The 23427-nt window shown below is 41.6% G+C and overlaps 1 protein-coding gene across 4 annotated transcripts; it reads left to right on the forward strand.

Moving 5' to 3' along the window:
* Positions 1–2758: 2758 nt before the first annotated feature.
* On the forward strand, positions 2759–22087 carry LOC127010349 (T-complex protein 11-like protein 1). Of its 4 annotated transcripts, none has more exons than XM_050884295.1 (9): positions 2759–2898; positions 13819–14162; positions 15017–15221; positions 16830–17053; positions 17531–17720; positions 18519–18728; positions 19379–19563; positions 19894–20060; positions 20219–22087. In XM_050884295.1, the coding sequence occupies exons 1-9, from the start codon at positions 2893–2895 to the stop codon at positions 20494–20496; spliced, it is 1809 nt and encodes a 602-aa protein (XP_050740252.1). In that variant the 5' UTR covers positions 2759–2892; the 3' UTR covers positions 20497–22087. The 4 variants fall into 4 exon arrangements, with proteins under 4 accessions (XP_050740252.1, XP_050740256.1, XP_050740255.1 ...); XM_050884299.1 differs by lacking the exon at positions 2759–2898 and adding an exon at positions 11597–11749; XM_050884298.1 differs by lacking the exon at positions 2759–2898 and adding an exon at positions 12482–12728.
* The last annotated feature ends 1340 nt before the right edge of the window (positions 22088–23427 follow it).

Below are 23427 nucleotides of genomic sequence, written 5' to 3' on the forward strand. Positions count from 1 at the left end.
GGGAAGGGCAGGCAGCGTGGTGCCTCCCCCATAGGTCAGTGCCGTGATGCCACGAAACTACGATACTGAAACACACCAACATTGTCAGTTCCGTTACTCATTTGTATATGTTTGAGAGAGAGAGAGAGATTTTGACTGCGACACTATACCTCCTTGGTGTAGTGGTCAGCACGCCTAGCTACGAATATGCAGCCCGGGTTTGATCCCACCTAGATGCAATCGGCACCTAGGTCACCGAACCGTTCATCATCCTTTTGGGGTAGATCGATGAATGGGTCCCTGTCCTTTGGTTAGTAGGTTCTTACCCGCCGCAGGCTCAAAGGTCAATGAGACGGAGATGAGCACCGTGGCCAGGCGCAGCTTAACATACGTCCTCATCTTTACATTTACGTTATTATATTTATACCCAGCATTATTCCTGGCTGTGACCCATGCATGCAGGAGGCGCGGCGTGAGTCAGCGGTCGCAGGACTCCGGAGGTGAGCGGCTTTAACGGACAAGTAGGAACAGGGAACACAAAGGGAGGAGAGGCGCCGCTGCCTTGTGTGTGTTTCCTGCAACATTCGTCTCGCCGCTGGTGAGTGTCTTAACCTATAGGAGGGCAGCTTGACACGTGACGATTGGTGCCATATCATATATTATTACATTTTATCAGGTTGTTTATTTTAGTGATGCGTGACAGTATTCCAAGAGATGTTTTTTGTTCTTTTGTGTTGTGTTTTTGTACCTCATTTCGTTAACTAATCATGTTGGTAAGCACGAGGGCGATGCGTGACACGAGATGCTCATCCATGGATCTACCTTCCCGGCCTTGACAACGTGGCCTCTGTGGTAATCAAGGAGCTCAGAGACAAAGGGGTGGGAAGAGTTAAGTGTGCGGCCTTCATGTTGTGTTGAAGTGTTTCCCCTTTCTATATAGGTATGTTAAGCTTTCGAGGGGCTCATAACATAACACGTAACAGATGGACCACCAAAATAACAGTAATCGAAAAGCTTGAGAAGAAGAGTTTTCCCTTTCTCTCGGTAGTTTAGGCTATGGGGGTGCTCATTACATAAAAGATAACAGATGGACAACCAAGATAACATAGGTAACACAGAAATCGTTCGTCAAGATAATAGAACCAGGGGAAGAGATGGATTCTGAACCATTATCGGAGCAGGGAAGAGTAGTATATAAGATAGAGATAGTGGAAAATGCTGGGAAAGGTCTTTGTTCTGAAGTGGATCAATAATGTCTGATGATGATGAGATAGAGAAGGATTGTATCAGTTGCTTTCTTTGAATAGCGGCGTATTTATGTAATCTATGAAGTGGAGTAGCATGCACTGATATATGAATTAGGCCTTTATTCTCAAACATTCAGGGCCCACACACCCACATAGTATATCAATAAGGCTTTCGTAGAGGTTGTCGGTGTCTTCATGGATAGCTAATTTAAGAAAGAAAATAGGAAAAAAGGAAATAAGAGGGAAAAAAAGTAAAACGGGAAAAAGGAAAAGGAAAAAAGAAAGAAAAAGAAGGAAAAAGGGAGAAAAGAGAAAGGAAACAGAAGGAATAAAGGAGAAAAGTCTGACAAGCCTTCTACACCATGAACGTGAAAAAAAATCATGAGAACACAACTAATCACCTTTGTGGCCTTGGAAAATATTTGTTGTGAGTGTCAAAAGCGTGGGAGAATAGAGCCACAAAGGATGATACACCATGAGGTAAGGTCCCGTGTCCCGTGTGCCCCACCAACATACCTGTCCGCCCACACGCTTCCTCTACCGCCACGTACCACCACCGCCTTCCTTCCCGCGCCCAGATCTCGCCCACGCCCCGACGTTGCAGGCTGGACGCGGTGAGAACGTTGCTGATGAGAACAAAGGGATGAATATACTGTTCCGCTCACCTTCCTGTGCTTTGATAGCGTCACACATTAATTACCGTATATATATTATCGTGGTAGTTCTTTTTTAGTGAGGTTTTTTTTGGGTTGAATAGAAGGAGAGTGACTCGATTTGGATCCTGTCTTTCTAGGAGCTTAAATATATTCCTCAGTCGAGCATATCAGTCACTGGGGTTGAGCTTTTACATGGTTATCATACGGTATTAACTTTCCTTCTTTGTTCTTACCTGGTGTGACCGCGGGTACCTAATCTACTTACATCCGCAAGGTCTATGGAAATCATGTTTAGTTTATCGGCAACTGTTCTTTTAGCGTCATCTAGTTATTAACATCCAAAATCTGTGGTCGCTGTGGATATGATTCTATAAATAGTTGACGTGGGAATAGCCTAACCAGTAAATAAGTGTTCTTTTAGCGTCATCTAGGCACTAACATCTAAAGTCTGTGGTTGCTGTGGATATGGTTTACTCTATGTAGCCTAACCAATAAATGCGTTTGTTTGTTTTACCTTTGTTACTATTCAGGTGGTGCTTTGTGTAGACTATACCCGCCACTTGATGTTCCTGTTCAGCCAGTTTTTTTTATACGTTTCCACTTTTGGTTCCAGGTTATTGCCATGTGAATCTATTAATGTCAATTTGCGTAGTTCGTTCTTTGTGTTTATTTCTTTGTTGGCTATTACGATCTCTACAAATAAAAACAAAAGAATAAGATCAGTGGGAAGATGGTATTGCGCGTTCCTACTGACGGGGGTTGGCAGCACACCTCGGCAGCAACGAAAGCAAGCCGACAAAGGAAATCATGACAGTTGGAACTTTTTTTTTTCCCCACAGTGACTAACCAAGGTTTTACCAGCGGGGAAGGGTCGGATCCCAGAGACGGTCGATCATCAGTTGTCCTCAAGGGTCGTCTGTGCTGGCTGCCGGGTCCGCGGAGCACGAGACGGGTTACGTCGTGACCTACAGAGCTTGGGACACACCTCTACTTGCACGCACTCTCGATCCATGGTGGTGAGTGTCGATCAGTTTCGTTAGATGCTCACTTACCTAAGTACTACTTATTTATTTACTGACTTATACTTACCATTTTATATTTCGTGAATCATCTCAAGAGCTTGGTATTTCCTTTGTGCATTGCAATAAAGGGGAAGACACAGGTACGAGACAACACGTGCTCTTGTCGAGCAGACCCGTGCCAAGAGTAACGGGTTTTCCCCGACGAGTGCCAAGAGTGCCAAACATGACAGACACGTGGCCCTCCCTTGTTCTGGCAGCCATACCGTGTCATTCTTTATGAGTTACCATTCTTACCAACGCCACGGTGTTTCCCGGACTCCCGTGTGGCCGAGTATTATGTCATGCAAGTGCTGAAGCTGCTGAGTGGCACGCCGTGGCTCGACAAAGGACTGAGCTCGCCGACCTTTTGTTTTGTGCCGTGCCGGTATTCGTGCGTGACAGGAGGAACGCGGTGACCAGGTCATGGCACTGTTGCCGTGAAGGTATCTGAGGCAGCCTCGAGGGGTGTGTGTCCCCGCGGGCGACATAACACCCACCTACACCAGCAGTTACAGCGGGTCCACGGTGGCCGCAGGACAGTGGTGTGAGTAGGACAGTGAACAGTAACTAATTTATTGACCGTTAGTTTATTTTCTTCAAATATTTATTTCATTTATCATTATTTCAGCTTCTCTGCCGAAAACTTTTGTGAAGCTTTCGTTTTTGTTGTTGTTGCTGTTGTTGTTGTTGTTGTTGTTGTTGTTGTTGTTGTTGTTTTGAGCCGCCTGTGTTCTCCCTAGTCCTCAGTACAGTGAAAAACTTAAAACACAAAGCCGCTACGAGTAAAGTTCCCATGCGTGACTCATACCGCTTTTTTGTGGGGAAATTGTTCAGAAATATCTCCTGTCTCTGTTTCGCGTAGTCTGATCTGCGTCTTGCTGAAATCTTAGTTATTATGCCATCAACGTTTAATCTGTATAAAAACCATGGAGGTAGAATTGGTGGAGTCGACACGGCCCGCTAATCCCATTCATTGAGGTGAGGCCTGTCAAATTTACGGCCAAAAGATGGGGGTGGGCGAGCCTGGCCGAGCCTGACCTGACAACACCTGACACCTGGCCGTAACAATGACAGCTCGGGCGGATTCACTTAACTGGGCTGATGTTGACTCCACTAATTCTACCTCCATGATAAAAGCCTCCACCTCTCTGATGAGCCAATGCCAAGGAGAATAGTTTGACCTATATTATCAGACGCTTTCGGCTCTCATAACAAATACTTCCCGAGGCCACAAACGAGATTATTCCGGTTCTCATGAGTGTTCACATCCCTGGTGCAGAGGCATTGTCAACGTAACAATATTTTCACAGAATTTACCCATGAAAATACAATTACTAACACAACCTCTACGGAAGTCTTAACACTCTCTCTCTCTCTCTCTCTCTCTCTCTCTCTCTCTCTCTCTCTCTCTCTCTCTCTCTCTCTCTCTCTCTCTCTCTCTCTCTCTCTCTCTCTCTCTAACACATACTCAAACACAAACAAGTAAACAAACACCATATCTATTCCATCCCATCCATTTCTTCCTATACATCTTTTTTCTTTAACAAATGTGGGTGTAGCGTGATACCTTTCGGTGGAGATAACTTAACCTAACTTAACCTATTTTATAATAACTACTAACTCCCTGCAAATGGTGCCCGTGTTGTGTATCCGGTAACCATTTTTACAGGAGAGGAGACAGCTCAAGGGATGCAGGAAAGAACAAAATGAAACAAAGGCCGTTAGTGCCACTCCTCTCTCGTGCGCAACACCCACTCCACCCCACCATCCACTAACTTTCCCTTCCTCCTCCTTTATCCACTACCCAGCAAAGTCAACCCTTATCTTCTCTACCACCCCTCATTATTCACCACACATTGCAATCTTTTTTCCCTTTTAACGCCCGCTTATTGAATGACTGATCCCTTCCTCCTCAGCTTCTCCATTCCCTCTTCACAATACTTCACTTGATCGTATCCACCACCCACCTCACAAGATTCCTTCGCCTGTGGAAGAAGCGTCGTGAAGGATGCGTGGGGGTAAAGACGGGGTGGGGGGTGGGAGGGGCTGGAGGGTGACGGCACGGATGGAGGACAGCGACCTTTTCCCCTCCACGGTATACCTTCAAAACGGATCCACTTCCTGCTCTTGCTTTCCTCCTGATCACGAAAAAAAGCGATGAGAATCCATGGAAACATTTGAAATACGCTTTAAACGTTCTTGCAATTAATGATTTTTTTCTTATTTTGGGGAAGTATGAAAGACAAACATCCCGCACGGTAACGGCAGCACACTGAAGGACGGGAAAGTGATGAAAAAATAGTTAATTCTTCAAAGCGTGTTTCAATACTTGTTCCAGAGCCATTTTTTTTCTCTTTTTTTTTTCCTTTCATTGATTCATCGCGACAAAAGAAGATGTTGACGAGTTCACGAGAACACACCCAATATGAATTTATCCGAAACCTAGGAAAGATTTTAATGATTTCAAAGGCTGCCTCCCCAAACATGCTTTTCTTAGTTTGCTGTACTTATCGGTGAGAGCAGTTTCAGTCCGCAACAGACGTCATAATTACATTGTTTATTTGTATAGTTACTGATACGGAGCACTCCGCACGCTGAACTTGAAAACATAAATATCTTCTAAGTCTCTCTTTGCGCTAAAGACTTAATAAAATGTTCCTGACATGATTACATGACAAGGATACTTCTCAAGGTGACCCACACACGTGTGTCTCTGTGTGTGTGTGTGTGTGTGCAGATTATTATATACTGCATAAGGCCGGCAGTTAAACATGCTACCGCAGTCAGGAAAGAAACTTATAGAAAACTTTAGAAAATATTATATATATATATATATATATATATATATATATATATATATATATATATATATATATATATATATATATATATATATATATATATATATATATATATATATATATATATATATACTTTGAGCTGCTACAAGGTGGGGTCCAAGATAACATTAAGCTTCTGGAAGTATTTGTTTACATTATTTACATTTGTTCATTGTCCGCGCTAATTTATAGATATCCATATCCTACTATTTCATATCAGAGACTCAATCTGTTGCGTTACGCGTCCCGATGCAGAAAACAAGCTGGCGACGAGGCTCAAGGCAGACCCTCAACGATGAACCTTTCCGTGTATGGCGTTGGAGTCGTTCCCTTCCGCGATGCTGTGACGCCACCGCCGTTACGTTAGGCATCAGTCGTGGCCAACCTTCACTGTGGAGGAGAGGAGGGGCTGACCTTCATCCCCCCACCACCCACCGCCCACCCAACCACCCACCAACTTTCCCTTCCTCCTCCACCACCCGGAGAGTATTGCTAAGTCTATCCTTCCTTCTGTGACTCATTTTACTCTTAACCACCACCCACTTGACATTTTGTATTCCACTTACCACCCACTCCACCCTAACCCACCCCACCACCCACCTGCTTTCCCTTCCTCCTCCTCTCCACCATTCAAGGATTATTGCTCAGTCTATCCATCCGTCTTCCTCATTATCCACCACCCGTTTAACACTTTACCTCCACCGCACCACCCACCAGTTTTCCCTTCCCATCCTCTTCTTCATCCACCACCGAGAGATTGCTCAGTCTATCCTTCCTTTTATGTTTTGTGTTGGTAAGAGGGCTGTAGGGCACGCAGGGAAGAACAGTAAACTTGAGGGTTGATAATATCAGTTTTCATTATTATATATAAATTTATAAATCGATATTCTTATTCATTATGATTTCCTCCTTGTAATTGATTGCTTTAACTATTTCCTTGACAAGGGAATGACTCTGTTCAGTGCTCAAACACTTGATCAACTTTCCAATTACGTTTAATTTTCAACTGTGGCTGTTGGGATGGGCCACAGGGGGAGGAGAGTTTAAAATTGCTGCAACAAAAGCTGGGGTTAACGGGAAGCGCCACCTGTCCCACTGGAGCCAGGAGAGAGCCTCGAACTGCCGACAATGGCACCAGCAGGCCGAGACTCTAGCCACTGGACCACAGCCCCCGACCAGAGCAAGGAAGATATAACTGATAAGTTCTGGTTGTCAAGCAATGACGTCACTATCTTCTGCCTCCCGATTGGTTAATTACTTGAATACAGAACAAAATTGCACACATTTCGCTGTTCCAGTTGACTCTACTTTGCAAACATTGCCTAACTCCTTAATTCATGATAAGTAGCGCACTAATCATTGGTGTCAGCACTCCGGCAATGCATTGACAATAAGTGGATAGAACTATACCATAAGGCCGCTTCGGAAACCTTGGTGTATTTTTTTATGGTTTAACTTATTTTGTAATATTCTGTGAAGTCCTTTTTATTGATGGCAAGGACATTTTTTGTAGTAAAGTCTTCGCCTGGGATCAGCACATATCCAATAGTGTTGTTTGTTTATTCATTATTTTATGTGGAGTATGTTTCATTACTTAATTGTTGAGGTGTTGCAATCTGCGGACCTTGGGGTATTGATGACTCATATACTATAAATCTTCCTCTAATCCACAACTCTTTTCACGTTTATTTCCTCTATCCACCGTCCACTCCACCACACCACCCACTAACTTCCCCCTCCTCCTCCGCTCCACCATCTGTTATTGCCAAGTCTACCCTTATCTCTAGCCCACCACTTCCTCAATATTCACCACAACAATCTTTTCCTCTTCCTACCACCCACTCCACCACACCAGTTTGTTTTTCCTTTCATTTATCCATCATTCATCACTTATTTATCATCACCCACCAACTTCCCCGTCCTCCTCCGCTTCACCACCTGTTATTGCCACGTCTACCCATATCTCTAGCCCACCACTTCCTCATCATTCACACAGCAATCTTTTCCTCTTCCTACCACCCACTCCACCCCACCATCCACTAACTTCCCCCTCCTCCTCCGCTCCACCATCTGTTATTGCCAAGTCTACCCGTATCTCTAGCCCACCACTTCCTCATCATTCACCACATCAATCTTTTCCTCTCCCTACCACCCACTCCACCCCACCATCCACTATATAACTTTCCCTTCCTCCTCCTACTTGCAAAGTCAACCCTTATCTTCTCTACCACCCCTCATTATTCACCACACATTGCAATCTTTTTTTCCCCTCCAACGCCCACTTGTTGAATGACTGATCCCTTCCTCCTCACCTTATCCATTTCCTCTTCACATTACTTCACTTGATCGTATCCACCATCCACCTCATTAGATTCCTTCGCCTATCACATATATATAACCCCATACCCACTAACTCTCCTTTCTCCGCTTCTCCATCAACTACCCACATCGCTAACGCTAACTATACCCTTTTTTCAATGTTACTTCCTCATTATCATTTTCACCACCCATTTCACTCTTTATTTTATCATCATATTCACCCACCCACGTTTCCTTCTCTTCCTTTTTCCATTCACCTGCTTCTCCACAAATTCAGTAGTCGTCCTCTTCTTAATTTCTCCTTTCATCTGTCTGCTAACATTAATATTCTTTTGAAGTCAAGTGTGTGAAGGTGCCCTAGTTGCCGAGGGTAGTCTATATTTTCTCAGTGTTGCAGGGGGAGTCTTCCGCGGGAACTGTTTGCATGGGCTGGCTCGCGGAGTAAAGAGCATTTTTTGAAGTGCAGCAGGGTTCAGTCTCCGGCCCGGTGTAGGTTAGGTTAGGAGGTTAAAGTTAAGGATGATTAGAAGAGTTGTTGATGAGAATTAAAAGTCATTGCCGGGAAATACTTTGAAAATAATTAGAAGAGGAATACTTGGTTAGTTTGTGAGCTACGACCCGCTCATCACCTACGGCTCAGCGGCTGGTGAAGGTGCCAATCACCCCAACTCTTCAGGGATATGCCGCCCAGGGGTTGTTGCTTTACCGACGTATACGTGGCCACCGCTCACTATGTATAATGTAGCGGTATCATAATTCGGTCAGTAATTCCGATGAAGGTTATGGATTACTGAAAGACATACAGAGGTGAGGCAGCTACTAAATCTTTCGAGATGAACCGGAATGACCCTCGATCCCTCTTGGCGCCACGTATTGGAATGACGCCAGCCGCAGCAGAATCTTGCCGACAGTTTCCGAGAAGAGGCGTTGGTGCCATATCTTCCTTCCGCTTTGTTTCCGTACCGCTTATCTACTCCACTTCCCCACTCCTAAACCCCAAACTATAACACATCATAGATTCTGTTGTCACGTCACGGTACGCTCAGGACGCGGCAAAGCTCGTGTTCAACAAAGCATTAAACACGTGATCGCAACAACATGCATAGTGGTATCGCAGGACAGGTATAGCAACCCGGGAAGTCAGGTGGCAGAGGTATGTCTTCCGTCAACACCAGCGATGGGTCTTATGGGCACCACACATTCTTAAACATATTGGCGCCCAGGCACTCATATGACTAGGCTTCCGTAGGGGCTTCAGGCATTTCCAGGGGTACAGTTTAAAGACCCTGGTGGTAGTTCGACCCTTCTTCTGTACCATGAACCTAAAAAACACTCATTAAAACCCGACTGGTCCCTTTTTTGGCCTTTGGAAATAGTGATGTGAGGAGTGGGAGCGTCTGATGATACCTACTTGTTACTCCTCATTGGATGTGCTCGCGTTAAGGCGTCGTAAATGAATGGCTTATCGTTGTTGAACTAGATAAAAGATGAGGACATTCTTCGTCATTTATATGCGTATCATGTACCGTACTGTGACATCCAAGAACGGGCACATTTACTTATAGACTTATAGTTGAATCGGATAAGCATTGTTTGTTTCCCATGGCCCATACAAAGGATGAGGACGGTCTTCGACATTTAGAACTGTGTCATCGGGTACTGTACCATGGTATCGAGAATGAGCACACCTACGAGCCATTCAAACACTGTTGCTCATCGCACGCACAATGGATGAGGACAAGTCGGTCATTAACTGTTTTTTAGGACAGCATCATCGGGTACTCTGCCATGGTAACAAGAATGAGCACACCTACCAAGCCAGACAAACACTGTTGCTCATCGCACGCACAGTGGATGAGGACAAGTCGGTTAGGATAGGACAGCATCAACGGTACTCTGCCATGGTATCAAGAATGAGCACACCTTCAGAGCCAGATAAACACTGTTGCTCATCGCCCACACAAAGGATGAATAGAATATCGGTCATTTAGGGCAGTTTCAGCCACTGTATCTTGGCATCGAGAATCAGTACACCTGTTTAACTAAGAAAAAATAATGTTATGTATAAAAAAAAAGTTTCCCATCAATCACCCACGTTTTGTATAAGTGGTTTTACTTAAATAATTCAATATTTTTTTATTTATTCACTAATATGAAGTAAAATAAAAATGGCTTCCCGTGGATCACCGTTTGCACTTGTGGTATGATTGGCACATGCCGAGTCATAATTACGTTTGTCTTTTTCCCCCGTTGATATCAAATGAGAACAAAACAAAAATATATTAAACAAAAAAAGCACGGATGAAGTCACAATTCTCGTCATGGGGATCCAGATGGCAAAAAATAAACTTTCTCCTTTGTTGTTGTTGTTGTTGGTGGTGGTGGTGTTGTAGTTGTTGTTGTTGTTGTTGTTGTTGTTGTTGTTGTTGTTGTTGTAAAGGAGAGAGAGAGAGAGAGAGAGAGATTTGCGAATACGAAAGTGGTGTCAGGAGTGAGACATTGATATTGGCCAACGACACTCATGACGTAGGAGCAGCAGCAGCAGCAGGAGCAGGATCCTGGAGCAAGCAGAGCGTGATGATTACCTACCCCTCACGGCACTCGATCTGCTTCTCTCGCTCACTCTCCTTCCATATCAGGGTTGACATTACACTAGTAGAAATTAAACTCACTTCAGCAAACAACATGACTCTTTGTTTATATATATTTTTTGGGGGGCGGGGGGGTGCTTATATGTAACTGGTATAGAGGTGGTAGTAGTAGTGGTAGTTGAGGTTGAGGTTGTTGTTGTTGTTGTTGTTGTTGTTGTTGTTGTTGTAAGCGTCTTTCTTCTGAGGCGTATATTTTTATGGCGTTGCGTGGTGGAGCTGTGGCGAGGTGGAGCTTGGTGCTTTGTGTGGCAAGGGAGGGACAGAAGGGTGGTGGCCTCGAGGTGGATGGCGTGGAGCGAGGAGGGCAAAACACACACACACACACACACACACACACACACACACACACACACATCTTTGTTTGAACACACACACACACACACACACACACACACACACACACATCTTTGTTTGAACACACACACACATGCACATCTTTGTTTGAACACACACACACACACACACATCTTTGTTTGAACACACACACACACACACACACACATGATTTGTATGTTTTTTTTTGTTTTTGTTTTTGTTTTGAGATTTGAGAGTTCATTGTTTACAGACTCCAATTAAAACATCTCGGTGTCGTAATTCTTCCATCTGGCTCTCATGGCACCGGACGTCCCCACATCCTCAGTGAGATAGATATAGATAGACAGATATGTGCGTGAGTCTCAACGAACTTCCATATAAAGATCTGTTATAGTCTCATGTTAGAACAAAATCACTGAGTCGGGTCAGATAGTGCAATCAATACAAGTTTGTGTCCGTTTGATATAATTTATCGTTTAAATGGGTAGCATGGATCTGGACGGTTGGGAGGGAGGAGTGGTGGTGGAGGTGGAGGCGGCGGGTGTTGGGTGTATATTAGGCAAAACGTTGGCTGCTGTAGGATGCCTGCGTTGTGTTGGGCGGTGCAAATGTGTCACCTGGTAGTAGTGCCGTGACTGTCGCGTGTGAAGTTGCCAAGTCGCTAACTGAAAGGGACAGCAGGTGGGTCCATGTGCTGGCTGGTGTGGAAGGGTGGTATTGATAGGGGAACTGTGCGCCTTGGTGGGCTGTGGCAGCGTCATAACTCCAGGTAGAATGGTGGTGGTGGTTACGTCAGTATTGCGAAAGCACTAATTAACGCTTCTTGAATTATGTGTTCCTGATTCTGTAGGCTGATTTGGCATAAAGCAGAAGCGAAAATAACTATATCTATATCGAAGAGAGACTAGGTCGATTCAATAAAGAAAGGTTATTTTCTCTCTTAAGTGGCTAGACTTGCAGTTGCAAAGGCAGTCTCCCCAATTAACCCTCAACTGAATTGAACTGAGAGGTGAAATATCGGATGTCTCCTCATCGAAAGTTCCAGGATGAGCAGTGAGTCAGAAAGGAAGAAGTGCAGGAGCTGACAAAAGATAAGTTCCAGAATGCTGTAGAAGCTTCCAGGCTCTCAACCCTTTCGAAACAAAGCGTTGCAATTTACGCAGTATTTTACACCTGCCTGGTCAATAGCGTGAAATGCATATTGACTTGTGTTCACTATTCTAGTGCGTAGTAATGCTTTCAGTTGCGTTAGAGGTGCCATGAAATGGCATCATAGTAAAAGGGTCGTCTTGTTGTGATGCATCGTTCTGTGGAACAAACTGAGATGTGGCAACGTAGCTTTAAAGCCCAAGCCGTGACAGAGCGGCACCATTGCCCCAGCTGGAAGTCGACCAATAGGCACGCGTGCAGGGTAAGCGACGGACCAATGAGGGCGCAGTCGTGACGTCATACCTGTAAACACGGAACAGCTGATGGTCCACCAATGGTCCACGCTGGCTGGTAATGCGACGCTCAACGAGTGTGAGGCGAGACGTCTGCGGGAGTGCTCGTGCGGCCGAGGCTTTTATTCCTTAACCTTCGCGTGGTGGTTCTGGCCAGTGTGTTGGCCTCCAAAGGACTCTTCTGAAGTTACCTGAGTGTGCAGGTGAGCACAGAAAACGTATAACCCTTAGAATATGGATGAGAATGCACTTATCGATCGCCGCGGGGTCACAGGCTCAAAGCTCTCGAAGGCAGGGAACGGCGTAGCGGGGGAGAAACACTAATTATAGCCTTGCTGCCGCAGACAGCGTTATGGGTGGTGCCCCGCCGCGCCGAGGGGGCCAGGAGTTTGTTGTTTCCCTAGTCCCGCGGGACAGGCAGTGCTGCACAGGAGAAAGTAGGGCCTTTTATTGAGGCTGACGAAATTGAGAAAATTGTGGTATGCACTATAACTGAAGAAAAGTAATTGTTAAGAAAGGCCCTCCTATTGTTGTTTTTTCCCTGTCTTTAACACGCACTATAAAGTATTAGATACTACAACATTAAGATAACTAGAAATAGTAAAATAGTGGACAGTGAAGGGGGCAGAGCCATCCTGTTTGATCAGGGTTACCCCCAAGCCCTCCTTATTTATCACTACAGTTATTTTTATTGGTCTAGTTTATATTACATTGACATTGACCCACAAACATACCTAAACAACACAAACAGTCAACGTACTTGTAACACACACATCCATAAATACCAAACATATCACACTAACACTGACGCATACAAGCACTCATACTTTCCACGCACCATACGTGACTGGAACAGCCTCCCTCAACAAATTTTAGACTGCGGTACAATAGACTCATTCAGAAAACAAATACATACTCACTTGTCACCACAACACACCAACACTAACAATTACACTTGATTCACTTCCCTCCCCTACACACTCAGCTCCCCTGTCTCTTCATCTTCTAGGTTTACCCCCTAAAAAGGGCCCCCCAACAGCCAGCCAACACAAATATGCTTGTTATGCACCAATACAGGTGCCCTGCGCATTAAGATCCAGATCCAGATTGTTGACATTGTTCTGGATAAGTGTTCTTGCACTGATTGAATTTCATTATAATACATTTATGATTTTGTAGTTCACAGTATTTTGTTTGTCCTTTAATGAACATATTCAAGATTATTTGCTTTGGCATGGTAATATTTGTAAATTTCAAAAACACATTTAAAGGTTTATAAGGCACTTTTATCACTCCTTTTTTTTTCAGACAAGCAGCAGGATGGGGAGCACTGATGAATTCTCAAAATCGCACTTAGCGAAGAAAAAATTGGAGATGTCAGAAGAATCAGATTCTACTCCAAATTCTAAGCCCACCTCCGGAGCCTCAAGTCCTGATCCTCTTGAACATGGGATTGATGATGACATGAAGCCTCTCACAGGAGCAGAGGCAAAGTCTAGTGGAAGTGATTCAGAGAGTGAACCTGACACCTCTAGTAAGCAAAGTGAAGTAGGAACTTCATCAGGAATAGCTGTGCAAGGTGCAAGGTATCGAGTGAACAGTGAAAGCTCCTCAGAAAATGGTAAAAGTGTGAGCTCAGAACACAGTAAGAGGTAAGATTTAATTCACTTGTGTGATAGCTAGTGTATATTACAGCCAAAAATTCTGAAAAGTTAAATTCCTTTAATATGTGCTAGTTGCACATACATTCTAGATGTACTTACAAAAAACAATGAGCATTTAGAAAGATAAGAGAATGTGCAGATAAGACTTTGCCACTAAAACAGCTGTAGATACCCATGTTGGGGATGGTAGAAACATGTATGCTGTAATGATGGATTTGGAGAACACTTATGGCAAGAACTTTGTGCAATGTTCTAAATTTGTAAGACATTGGGGTGTTTCTTAAATGCAATTAAGACATTTGTATTGATCAGGTGACTGGTAGCCTATGACTGACAGTTGTGTGACTATCTTAATTAAAGTGAAAAATATTCATTTACCCTTTCTTAATGAGGGCATCATATATTATTATTCAAGGCAACACTAGATTTTTATTCAACTTTGATATGAAACTTTAACTCTGATAGGAAAGCACATTATATCTAATGTGATTTTATTTATAAATATATAATATATGAGTGAAGATTAAACAAAGTCCTATGTTTTGTTGTATAATATATATATTTATTCTCTTATTTCTGAGGTAGATTTTGGTTTATGAGACCCAAAATGTTTGCACTGCAGCACAGAAGGTTCAATATTTTCTAAGAAATTATACAAATTACTCTCTTATGTTATGGATTGCCGACCTTTGGTAAAGATTGTGAGTAATAATTTTCCTCCTATCCTCAGTACTCATTTTGCTTTCAGTCATATGTATATCACTAGCATTCATCCCTCTAATTTATTCCCTTTATATTTCAGTACATCTCTATCCTTTTTAATTGACATAATTTTATTTTAGGCAGCGAACTAAAAGTGGTACATCTCCAGTCCACAATTTCATCTTCCCTGGAGTGGCAGCTTCTCCACCAAAGTTTATGTCTCTGGAGGAGGTCATGAAGGCAGCAAAGGGGGTCAGCAACATGGTTCTAGCTCATGAAATTGCTGTCGACAAAAACTTCAAGCTTGAGAAGTTTGATCCTCCAGATAATAGTGTTGAAAAGCAGGTAAGACAGCTATTCATGCAAAATTATATATATATATATATATATATATATATATATATATATATATATATATATATATATATATATATATATATATATATATATTCACAGTTGAGGAAACAGTTCAAGGACAAAAAAAAAAAAAGAAACATTAATGATATAATTGAACAAACCTACAACTTTGCTATCCTCAGTGATCTAGAGCAGTTGGTTCAGCACCCTACACGTATTCCCAACTGTCTTGGAGACATGTCCAACATACTAGACCTCTTCCTTACCTCTAACCCTTCTGCTTACTCTGTCAAACTGTTCTCTCTGTTGGGCTCCTCCGATCACAACCTTATCTCTGTATCCTGTCCTATCGCTCCTGTACACCCTCTGGACCCACCAAGGAGGCGATGCTTCTGGCATTTTGCTTCAGCTCAGTGGGACGACCTGAGGATGTACTTTTCTGATTTCCCGTGGAATGATTACTGCCTCCAGGAGAGAGACCACTCTGTGTGTGCCCAGTGCATCACAGAGGTGATTGTCTCTGGAAAGGAGGCATACATAATACATTCAACATACTTTTTCTATTCCTTATGCTAAAAAGCCTTTGTTTAATTGCGCTTATTCTCGTGCTGTCAAAGATAGAGAGGCAGCTCACAAAAGGTACCAGTGCCTTCGAACTCCCGCTAACCATGATCTTTACATTTCCACCTGGAATCGTGACAAATCTATTCTTCGACTTACCAAAAGCTCTTTCATCCATAGTAAATATCAAAACCTTGCTTTTTATAATTCTTCCAGAGACTTCTGGCACCTAGCCAAAAATTTCTCCTCCAATTTCACTTCTTCATCTTTTCCTCCTCTCCTTAACCCTAATGGCAGCACCGCAATCTCATTTATCTCTAAGGCTGAACTCTTCTCTCAAACTTTCTGTAAAAACTCCACTCTGGACGATTCTGAGCATATTCCTCTTACTCATCCCCCCTCCAACTCCTTTATGCCCGTTATTAAGATACTTAAGAATGATGTTTTCTATGCCCTCTCTGGCCTTAACTCTCAGAAGGCCTCGCTTCACGAGACTTTCTACTCAAGCTCATCCCCTCACTGTCCAAATCCCTTAAGCACGAGTTAACCAGCATCTTCACTCTTTCATCCCGCACGCAGGTAAACTCTGGAACAATCTTCCTTCATCTGTATTTTCTCCTGCCTACGACTTGAACTTTTTCAAGAGGAGGGTATCAGGACACCTCTCCTTTTGAAGTTGACCTCTCTTTTGGCCGCTCCTCTGAGTGCTTTTTGCGGGAGCAGTGAATAGCATGCTTTTTTTTTCATTGTGGTTTCCTTTTTCTTTTCTTCTTTTTTTTTTTACCTAGAGCTGCTTCCTCTGCTGTAAAAAAAAATAATAATAATAAATAATTATGGCAATCATTAACTATCATGAAATCAAATATAATATCAACTAACCACCTTTGATTGATCATTATTATTATATTATAGTCATGATTAAAGTCTTAACTATGTGTTTCAAAAATTGTGTCTGGGACTGTAAGAATACTATGATTTTTGCATTTATTTATTTATTTATTTATTTATTTTTTACTATTTCCACTCAATTTACAGGTCAAAGATGTGATGCACAAAGCATTTTGGGATCACTTAGCGGAGGAGCTTAGCCAAGATCCCCCAAGCTATGACCAAGCATTAGTTCTGCTGCAGGAGGTCAGAGATAACTTGCTGGACATTACTCTTCCTCACCAGAGTAAACTACGTCAAGAAATCTCAGAAACTTTAGATGTGGATCTCATTAAACAACAAGCTGAGCATGGCATTTTAGATTTTACCAAGTAAGTATTAGTAGTGATATGTTTGCCTCATGCTACATGATCAAACCAGCTTGATTTCAAAACACAGTATATTGCTACCATCTATTATAAATGTAAACACTTCATGTCTGTAATATACAATTGATTAAGAGGACTTTTGTCATCTTAATTGGTGCATGCATTATTAAAGTAATCTATAAGCTCACAGAATTCAGAGTAGAGACATAGTGTATCTAAGAAGGAGAGAAAAGTACTACATTGAGTCAAAATTATATTCATTTTTTGGTTGTGAACATCTCCATTAGCTAAGTGTCAGACATTGATTTCAAGGGGCAAAGTGGCAAGGGCCAGAACCAAATTGTATTTTCTCCATAGGTTTAGTTATTCGTAAAACGCGGTTTCCTATGGCACGGCCATTGCTCAGAACCAATTAACCGCGCCATACGTGACTCGACTGTATATAGTTTAAGAGTTTTAATGAATTTGTTTTTACTTCAGATATTCCCAGTATGTCCTGTCCATCATGGCCCGCCTGTGTGCCCCAGTGCGGGACGACACAATACGTGGCCTTATGAAGGAGAGTGACGTGTTAACTGTGTTCCGAGGTGTGATGGAGACGTTGGACCTCATGCGCCTTGACATGGCTAACTTCACCATCCAGCAAATAAGACCACACATTGTTGCCCAGGTACAGATGCAAATTACAAAAATTTATGTTGGCTCAGTGGAGTCTGAATAGTCAGGTGGTGGACATAACACAGAGAGACTGAAAGTGATCATCATGGATTGGGGAACAGACAAAGGCTAAAGATATTGTAATGCCAGTTAAATATAAGAAATGGACTTGACCATGTCATATGCATAGACCTGACAACAGATGGACAACCAAAGTAACACAGTAATAACCTGGGAACTGTAGAAATCAGGGCAGACAGAGGACCCAATGGAGAGGTGAAGTTAGATCATTTTCTATATTCATTTCGCCCTATTTGTATAGTTTTCGGGTAACTCATGGAATACGTGTTGGCTGACAGCCGGCATAAATGGAAGTAGTGGTTCTTGCAACAACACACAGAACGCGTGTCAGTGATTCATCCAAGATTTCGTTGGACTGACACCTACAGCCAGAGTCAGTCCACAGGTCACATCTGTAGTAGATTCGGTGGGAGAATAGTCAGTTATAGGTAATAGTATGTGATACTGTCAAGAATCGCTACTTTCATTTATGATGGCTGTCCACAAACACGAATTTCATGAGTCCAAGAAATCTCAGATGAAACACTGATACACGTTCTGTTATCAGATTCCGAACCATGCATACACGTGACGTCAAAAACCCTGACTCCGCCCCTTCAAAACTACCATCCCCATTGACACAAACATACCCAGTATGTGGAAACGAGCTTTTGGAGCCGAGTGTACAGTTGGCACAAGTAATTATAGGAGTTCTCAAACTAATGATCTCAACAATACATTCATCTTTCAGAGTGTGACATATGAGAAAAAGAAGTTTGCGGAGTTTCTGAAGACACAAAATGATGGTTTGGAGCTGACCAGAACATGGCTAGTGAGTCATGTCAAGCCTGAGGATCTAGAAGTGCCTGATGACACAGAAATAAGAAACGTAGTGAATGCTATCATCATCCGCGCTTACATGGAGCTCCTTTCATGGGCAGATGAAAAACTGCTGCCTGAGGTAAGACACCCGTTTCTAATATCATAAGTGTCATAATCAATTAAAAGTAGTTTGAACCTTTGAAATCTGGCCCTGACAACATACAGTATTATGACTTTAGCAAGTAAGAGCACTTGACTTTACTGTTAGAAAAAACAAAGAATATCAAATATGATGTCATAGGTCTCAGTGAGGTTAGGAGGTTGTAGAAAGCATCCCTATATAAGAAATTCAAATAGAGATTAATCTTATGTAAATTACCATCAGATTTTCTCAGAACATAACCCTCACATATAATGAAAAACAAGTGTATTAGAGCCAACAACATCCTCATTGATTTGTTGCCGATCCATGCAAGGTAAGTTTATACAAAGGCAATTAAATAAGATCTGACAATTATAATACAGGAGGTTGGGGTTTTATGCCTAGAATATGGCCTCTGACTCATTACTGCATCTTTTTGGAAAATGTTGTTACATGATGTATGAGTCATTTACAAAGTCACTGACAGAACAGGGGGATATTTCAGTCAATTCAGAGTTTCCATTGCCTTTGATGAAAAAAAAACTAATGGTCACTGTAAGAAGAAATGTTATTGCTGGTGTTGTATTGGTATAATATACCGCAGAAATGGATTAAAAACTTTATTAAAGTTCTTAATGCCATTTCAGACTGTAGTCCTGGATGGGAGCAGATTATTGGAACTTGGAGATCGCCTGAGTCAAGTGTGCATCTTGGGCTCTGTGCTTCTTGTCACACTCTCAGCTGTTGGCCCAATAATTACACAGCCTGATGCCTTCAAAGTGAAGCTAAAACGCAACTTGTGCATTATCCTGGACCCAGCATTATCAGAGAGGTGAGTTTTTTAAGGCTGTGGCTGTATATATATATATATATATATATATATATATATATATATATATATATATATATATATATATATATATATATATATATATATATATATATATATATATATATATATATATATATATATAATGTGTGTGTGTGTGTGTAAGTATATGATCATTTTTTATATCTGGTGCCATAAGTTCTTGCAGCTACTGAATAGATACAGTGCTGCCTACAGAGTAACTTACCAAGTACTCAGTAGGCTATTCTTTAGGTTACTCTGATGAGGGTAATGGCTAATGGTGATGATGAATCCAAATTTCAATCTTCTCAGTGAAACTATGGCTCTGATGGACAACGTGGCAGAGCAGGTGCTGAAGGAGGTTGAGGATAACTTGAAGGAGCACGAGAAACCTCCATTCCCACAGTCAGCCAAGAACACCCTCAAATCTCAGGTTTTAGAAATAAAGAATCCAGAGCATCGCATCAGGTCGTTAATATGTGAGTACTGTGATAGAATCTAGTATGACTAAGGTTCTTTGTGTACACATACATGTATTGCACACAAACATATATACACACACACTTCAAATCTTGAACTATCTACTTTTTGCTAAGTAGTAGAAAAGCCTAAGTTTGATATGTTTTTTTTTTTCCAGCAAAAAGATCCCTGGAATTCATTTCCACTCTGATGATCTCAACTACTGCAAGCCCTGTCCAGATGCCACCTGGCCTTTCTACCCTTCAAGAGGAGTTGGCCCACATTTGTGGCACACTATTACGGCTCATCACTCACAATAGGTCTGTGTTTGGAGAGTACTATGTTGATATTTTGACAGACCACATCAAGACGGAAAGACAACGGAAGAAGAGGACAGAAAGCAAAGAGGAGAAGGCATCTGAGAGTACTGTTGTCAGCACAAACTCAGATAGTTAAATTATTTTAATATTGTTCAATCTTCTTTTAATATATTTGTCAGTCACTGACAATGGTGGACGAAAAAACAATTTATACATACATATGATATTGTAGCATTACTTGGTGCTCATAATCTATTTACATTACACCTTACTGGTTAAAAGTAATAATGTGACATTAGCATATGTTGTCCCGTGTAACAATGATATTTACGTACAGTATACTGTACTTTATCAACGAGTAATCATTGCTTTTTGAGTTAGCACTCAAGTCTTAAACCATAGAAGAATGTTAATAGAGTATTTCCAGACTGAAAATTAAATGTTCACAAAGTGAGAAAATTTAGTCTGTGGTAAAGTTTACACAACCTATTCTATGTCACATGGAATGAGACTTGCATAATGCTCATTTAACCAAGTGGAAGGGTTTGTATATCTAATGTTCTGTCACACCCATGAATCCACTTGCTACTATTAATCATTTCATATCACTGAAGGCATTGCTGTCAAGTTGAGGTTGCCTGATGTTCCTCCAAACTTACATAAACAAAATCAGTACATTAACACTTGCGCACGTGGACGTGACATACGCGTCACTATAATTGTCTGGTCAAAAAGCACGGCTTCTGATTGACACGATAGGGACAAAAAAAATCACCAAAAATTCTGTAATTCTCATTGATGCGTGATACTTGGTCTGTAGACAGGCTAGCGCATGTTGGCTCGAGGCAAGCCTAACTCATCAATTATACGTCATATAAGAAATCTGAAACTACCATCGTATAGGTAATGATCTATTCTTTTTTTTTTTTTTTTTTTCAAATTTATGACATTATAATTGGTGTATCAAAATTCCGTTTGTTGCACTAATTAGCTCATAAATGTCCGCTTCTTTTTTTATAGAACACAATTTGCTATATTTTTACTCCTATGTGAAAATGTGAGTTTTTTATTCCAGAAATCGATTCGCGTCACTTCAACTCACGATATCTCGGTAAAATATAAAACAAACATTTTTTTTTTCTTTCCATATTAAAGAGCTTACAATTTACAGTGGAATGTATGTAGTTTCATAAATGTGAACCGAGCAAAAGAATCGATAAGCGAGTTTTGAAAAAAATTATACCACGTGCTCAAGGTACCAAAATCAGGCCTTCCAATAGCCAGTTAGGTGTGCGTTTTGGACGAGAAAATCAGATGGGAGGAGGTGCGCGAAAGTGTTAATGGAATAGAGAAATGGACCCTGACTTCATACATTTAATCACTATGGCTTGCTCCTTTGCATATAGTATTTAAAAAGCTCTTGGTATAATGAATAACTGCTGCCTCTTCGGAGGAATTAGAATACATTTACATGCAATTTTCTGACACTATTTAGGGTGTAGATCTCGGCAATGAAAGCAACCCTGAATACAGTGCAGAAACAACTGGGCATATCAGTTTCTTTAACATGACAGGAACACCATTGCTTCCATAAGTGACAGTAATGTCTCCACGAAGTTAACAATCTGAAATGTGATCATTCACAATTATTTTTTTACAGTACTCAGTATTTTGTTTAAACCATATCCTTTGGTCACAACCCCTTGCCTGACCATTAAAATAAATGTAAAGGAGATGCTGTTATTTTTCAAGTTCTGTAAATAGGTATTGTGTTACCTGTGTCTCATAGTGCATTCGATATTTAATTTTCTATTGACCCTCCTCTTAGTAGGAAGCAGGTTGATGATGACAATGATGATGATATCTAGTGAGTGCTATGTACTAAAATAGTACCAAATTTTTTTTATCTAAAAGTTAGATAATATATGAAATCGTTCCAACACCAGCATAACAAATGTACCTATTCAGCCTATTCAGGAGGAAATGTAAAGCAATTGCAGGCTGGTCCTAATCAAAATGCTGCTTCCTAGGTCACAATTTACTAAATTTATGAGCCTAAGGCCCCCTTCACATGAGCGGTTTTCTTCCGCGCGGTTTAGAAATCAATGAAGTTCAGTGAGGCCTTTCACACGCTGGCCACGCTGCTTAATTCCCGTGCAACAGTGATTTACCGGCCGCGTGCACTGCCAACCCACACGGTGCCAGATGGTTCAGAATACTATAGAAGTCTATGGAGCCCTTCTTATATACACAGAGATCACTCTTCTTTACGTCCTCTATCTCGAACAAACAAACAAACAAGTCTCGACAAACTGACAAGTATTCTGTGCACTGCTGCAGACAAACCACACAGGAAAACCGCTCGTGTGAAGACATGCCTTCTAAGACACCCACCCGCGCGGCCATATTACTGCGCGGGAGAAAAACACTCGTGGGAAGGAAACCTAAAACAAATATTAGAAAAAAAATATATATGAAGCAGTATTTTTTACAGTACTGGAAGTTTTTTTTAGCAAACAGTAGTTGGGTTAGTTCTCAGTGGTGCATACCCACCCTTACATTTGTCTTGTTATTTTTTGGTAAAAATTACTTTTGAAGCCACCTTTTGCCAGGATATGTAAGACTTTTAAACAGTAAGTTCCCTTTAAGGGGACTGCAATATCACATGTAAGTGTTTTAATAATGTACTAAGCAACAGCAGTGTACATGTCTATCATAGCAAGTAGTAATCCATTGATAATCCTATCAGGAAATGCCAAAACAACAATAATGTACCTAGAATAATTTTACGGATTTTTATTATGTATCAGTTTGGTGATTGGTGTACTGAGTGAATGCTTCAGACAGTTGAAAGACTTGGTTGTTTGTGTGATGCATTTCAGAATCAGTACTGAAAATGTTCTTCACAGCTTCATGGGAGCATCTAATTTCATAGATATTCAGAGTAAATTCTTGCTGTGTGTGCCCTGTAATGTATATTGTTGTCATGGCAATATGTAACTTAAAGGCCACTGTATGTAATAGCATAAAGTCAATATTGTGGCATGGATACCTAGAAAGACCACAT

This window comes from Eriocheir sinensis, chromosome 43 (genome assembly GCF_024679095.1).
Source record: "Eriocheir sinensis breed Jianghai 21 chromosome 43, ASM2467909v1, whole genome shotgun sequence".
Classification (NCBI taxonomy): domain Eukaryota; kingdom Metazoa; phylum Arthropoda; class Malacostraca; order Decapoda; family Varunidae; genus Eriocheir; species Eriocheir sinensis.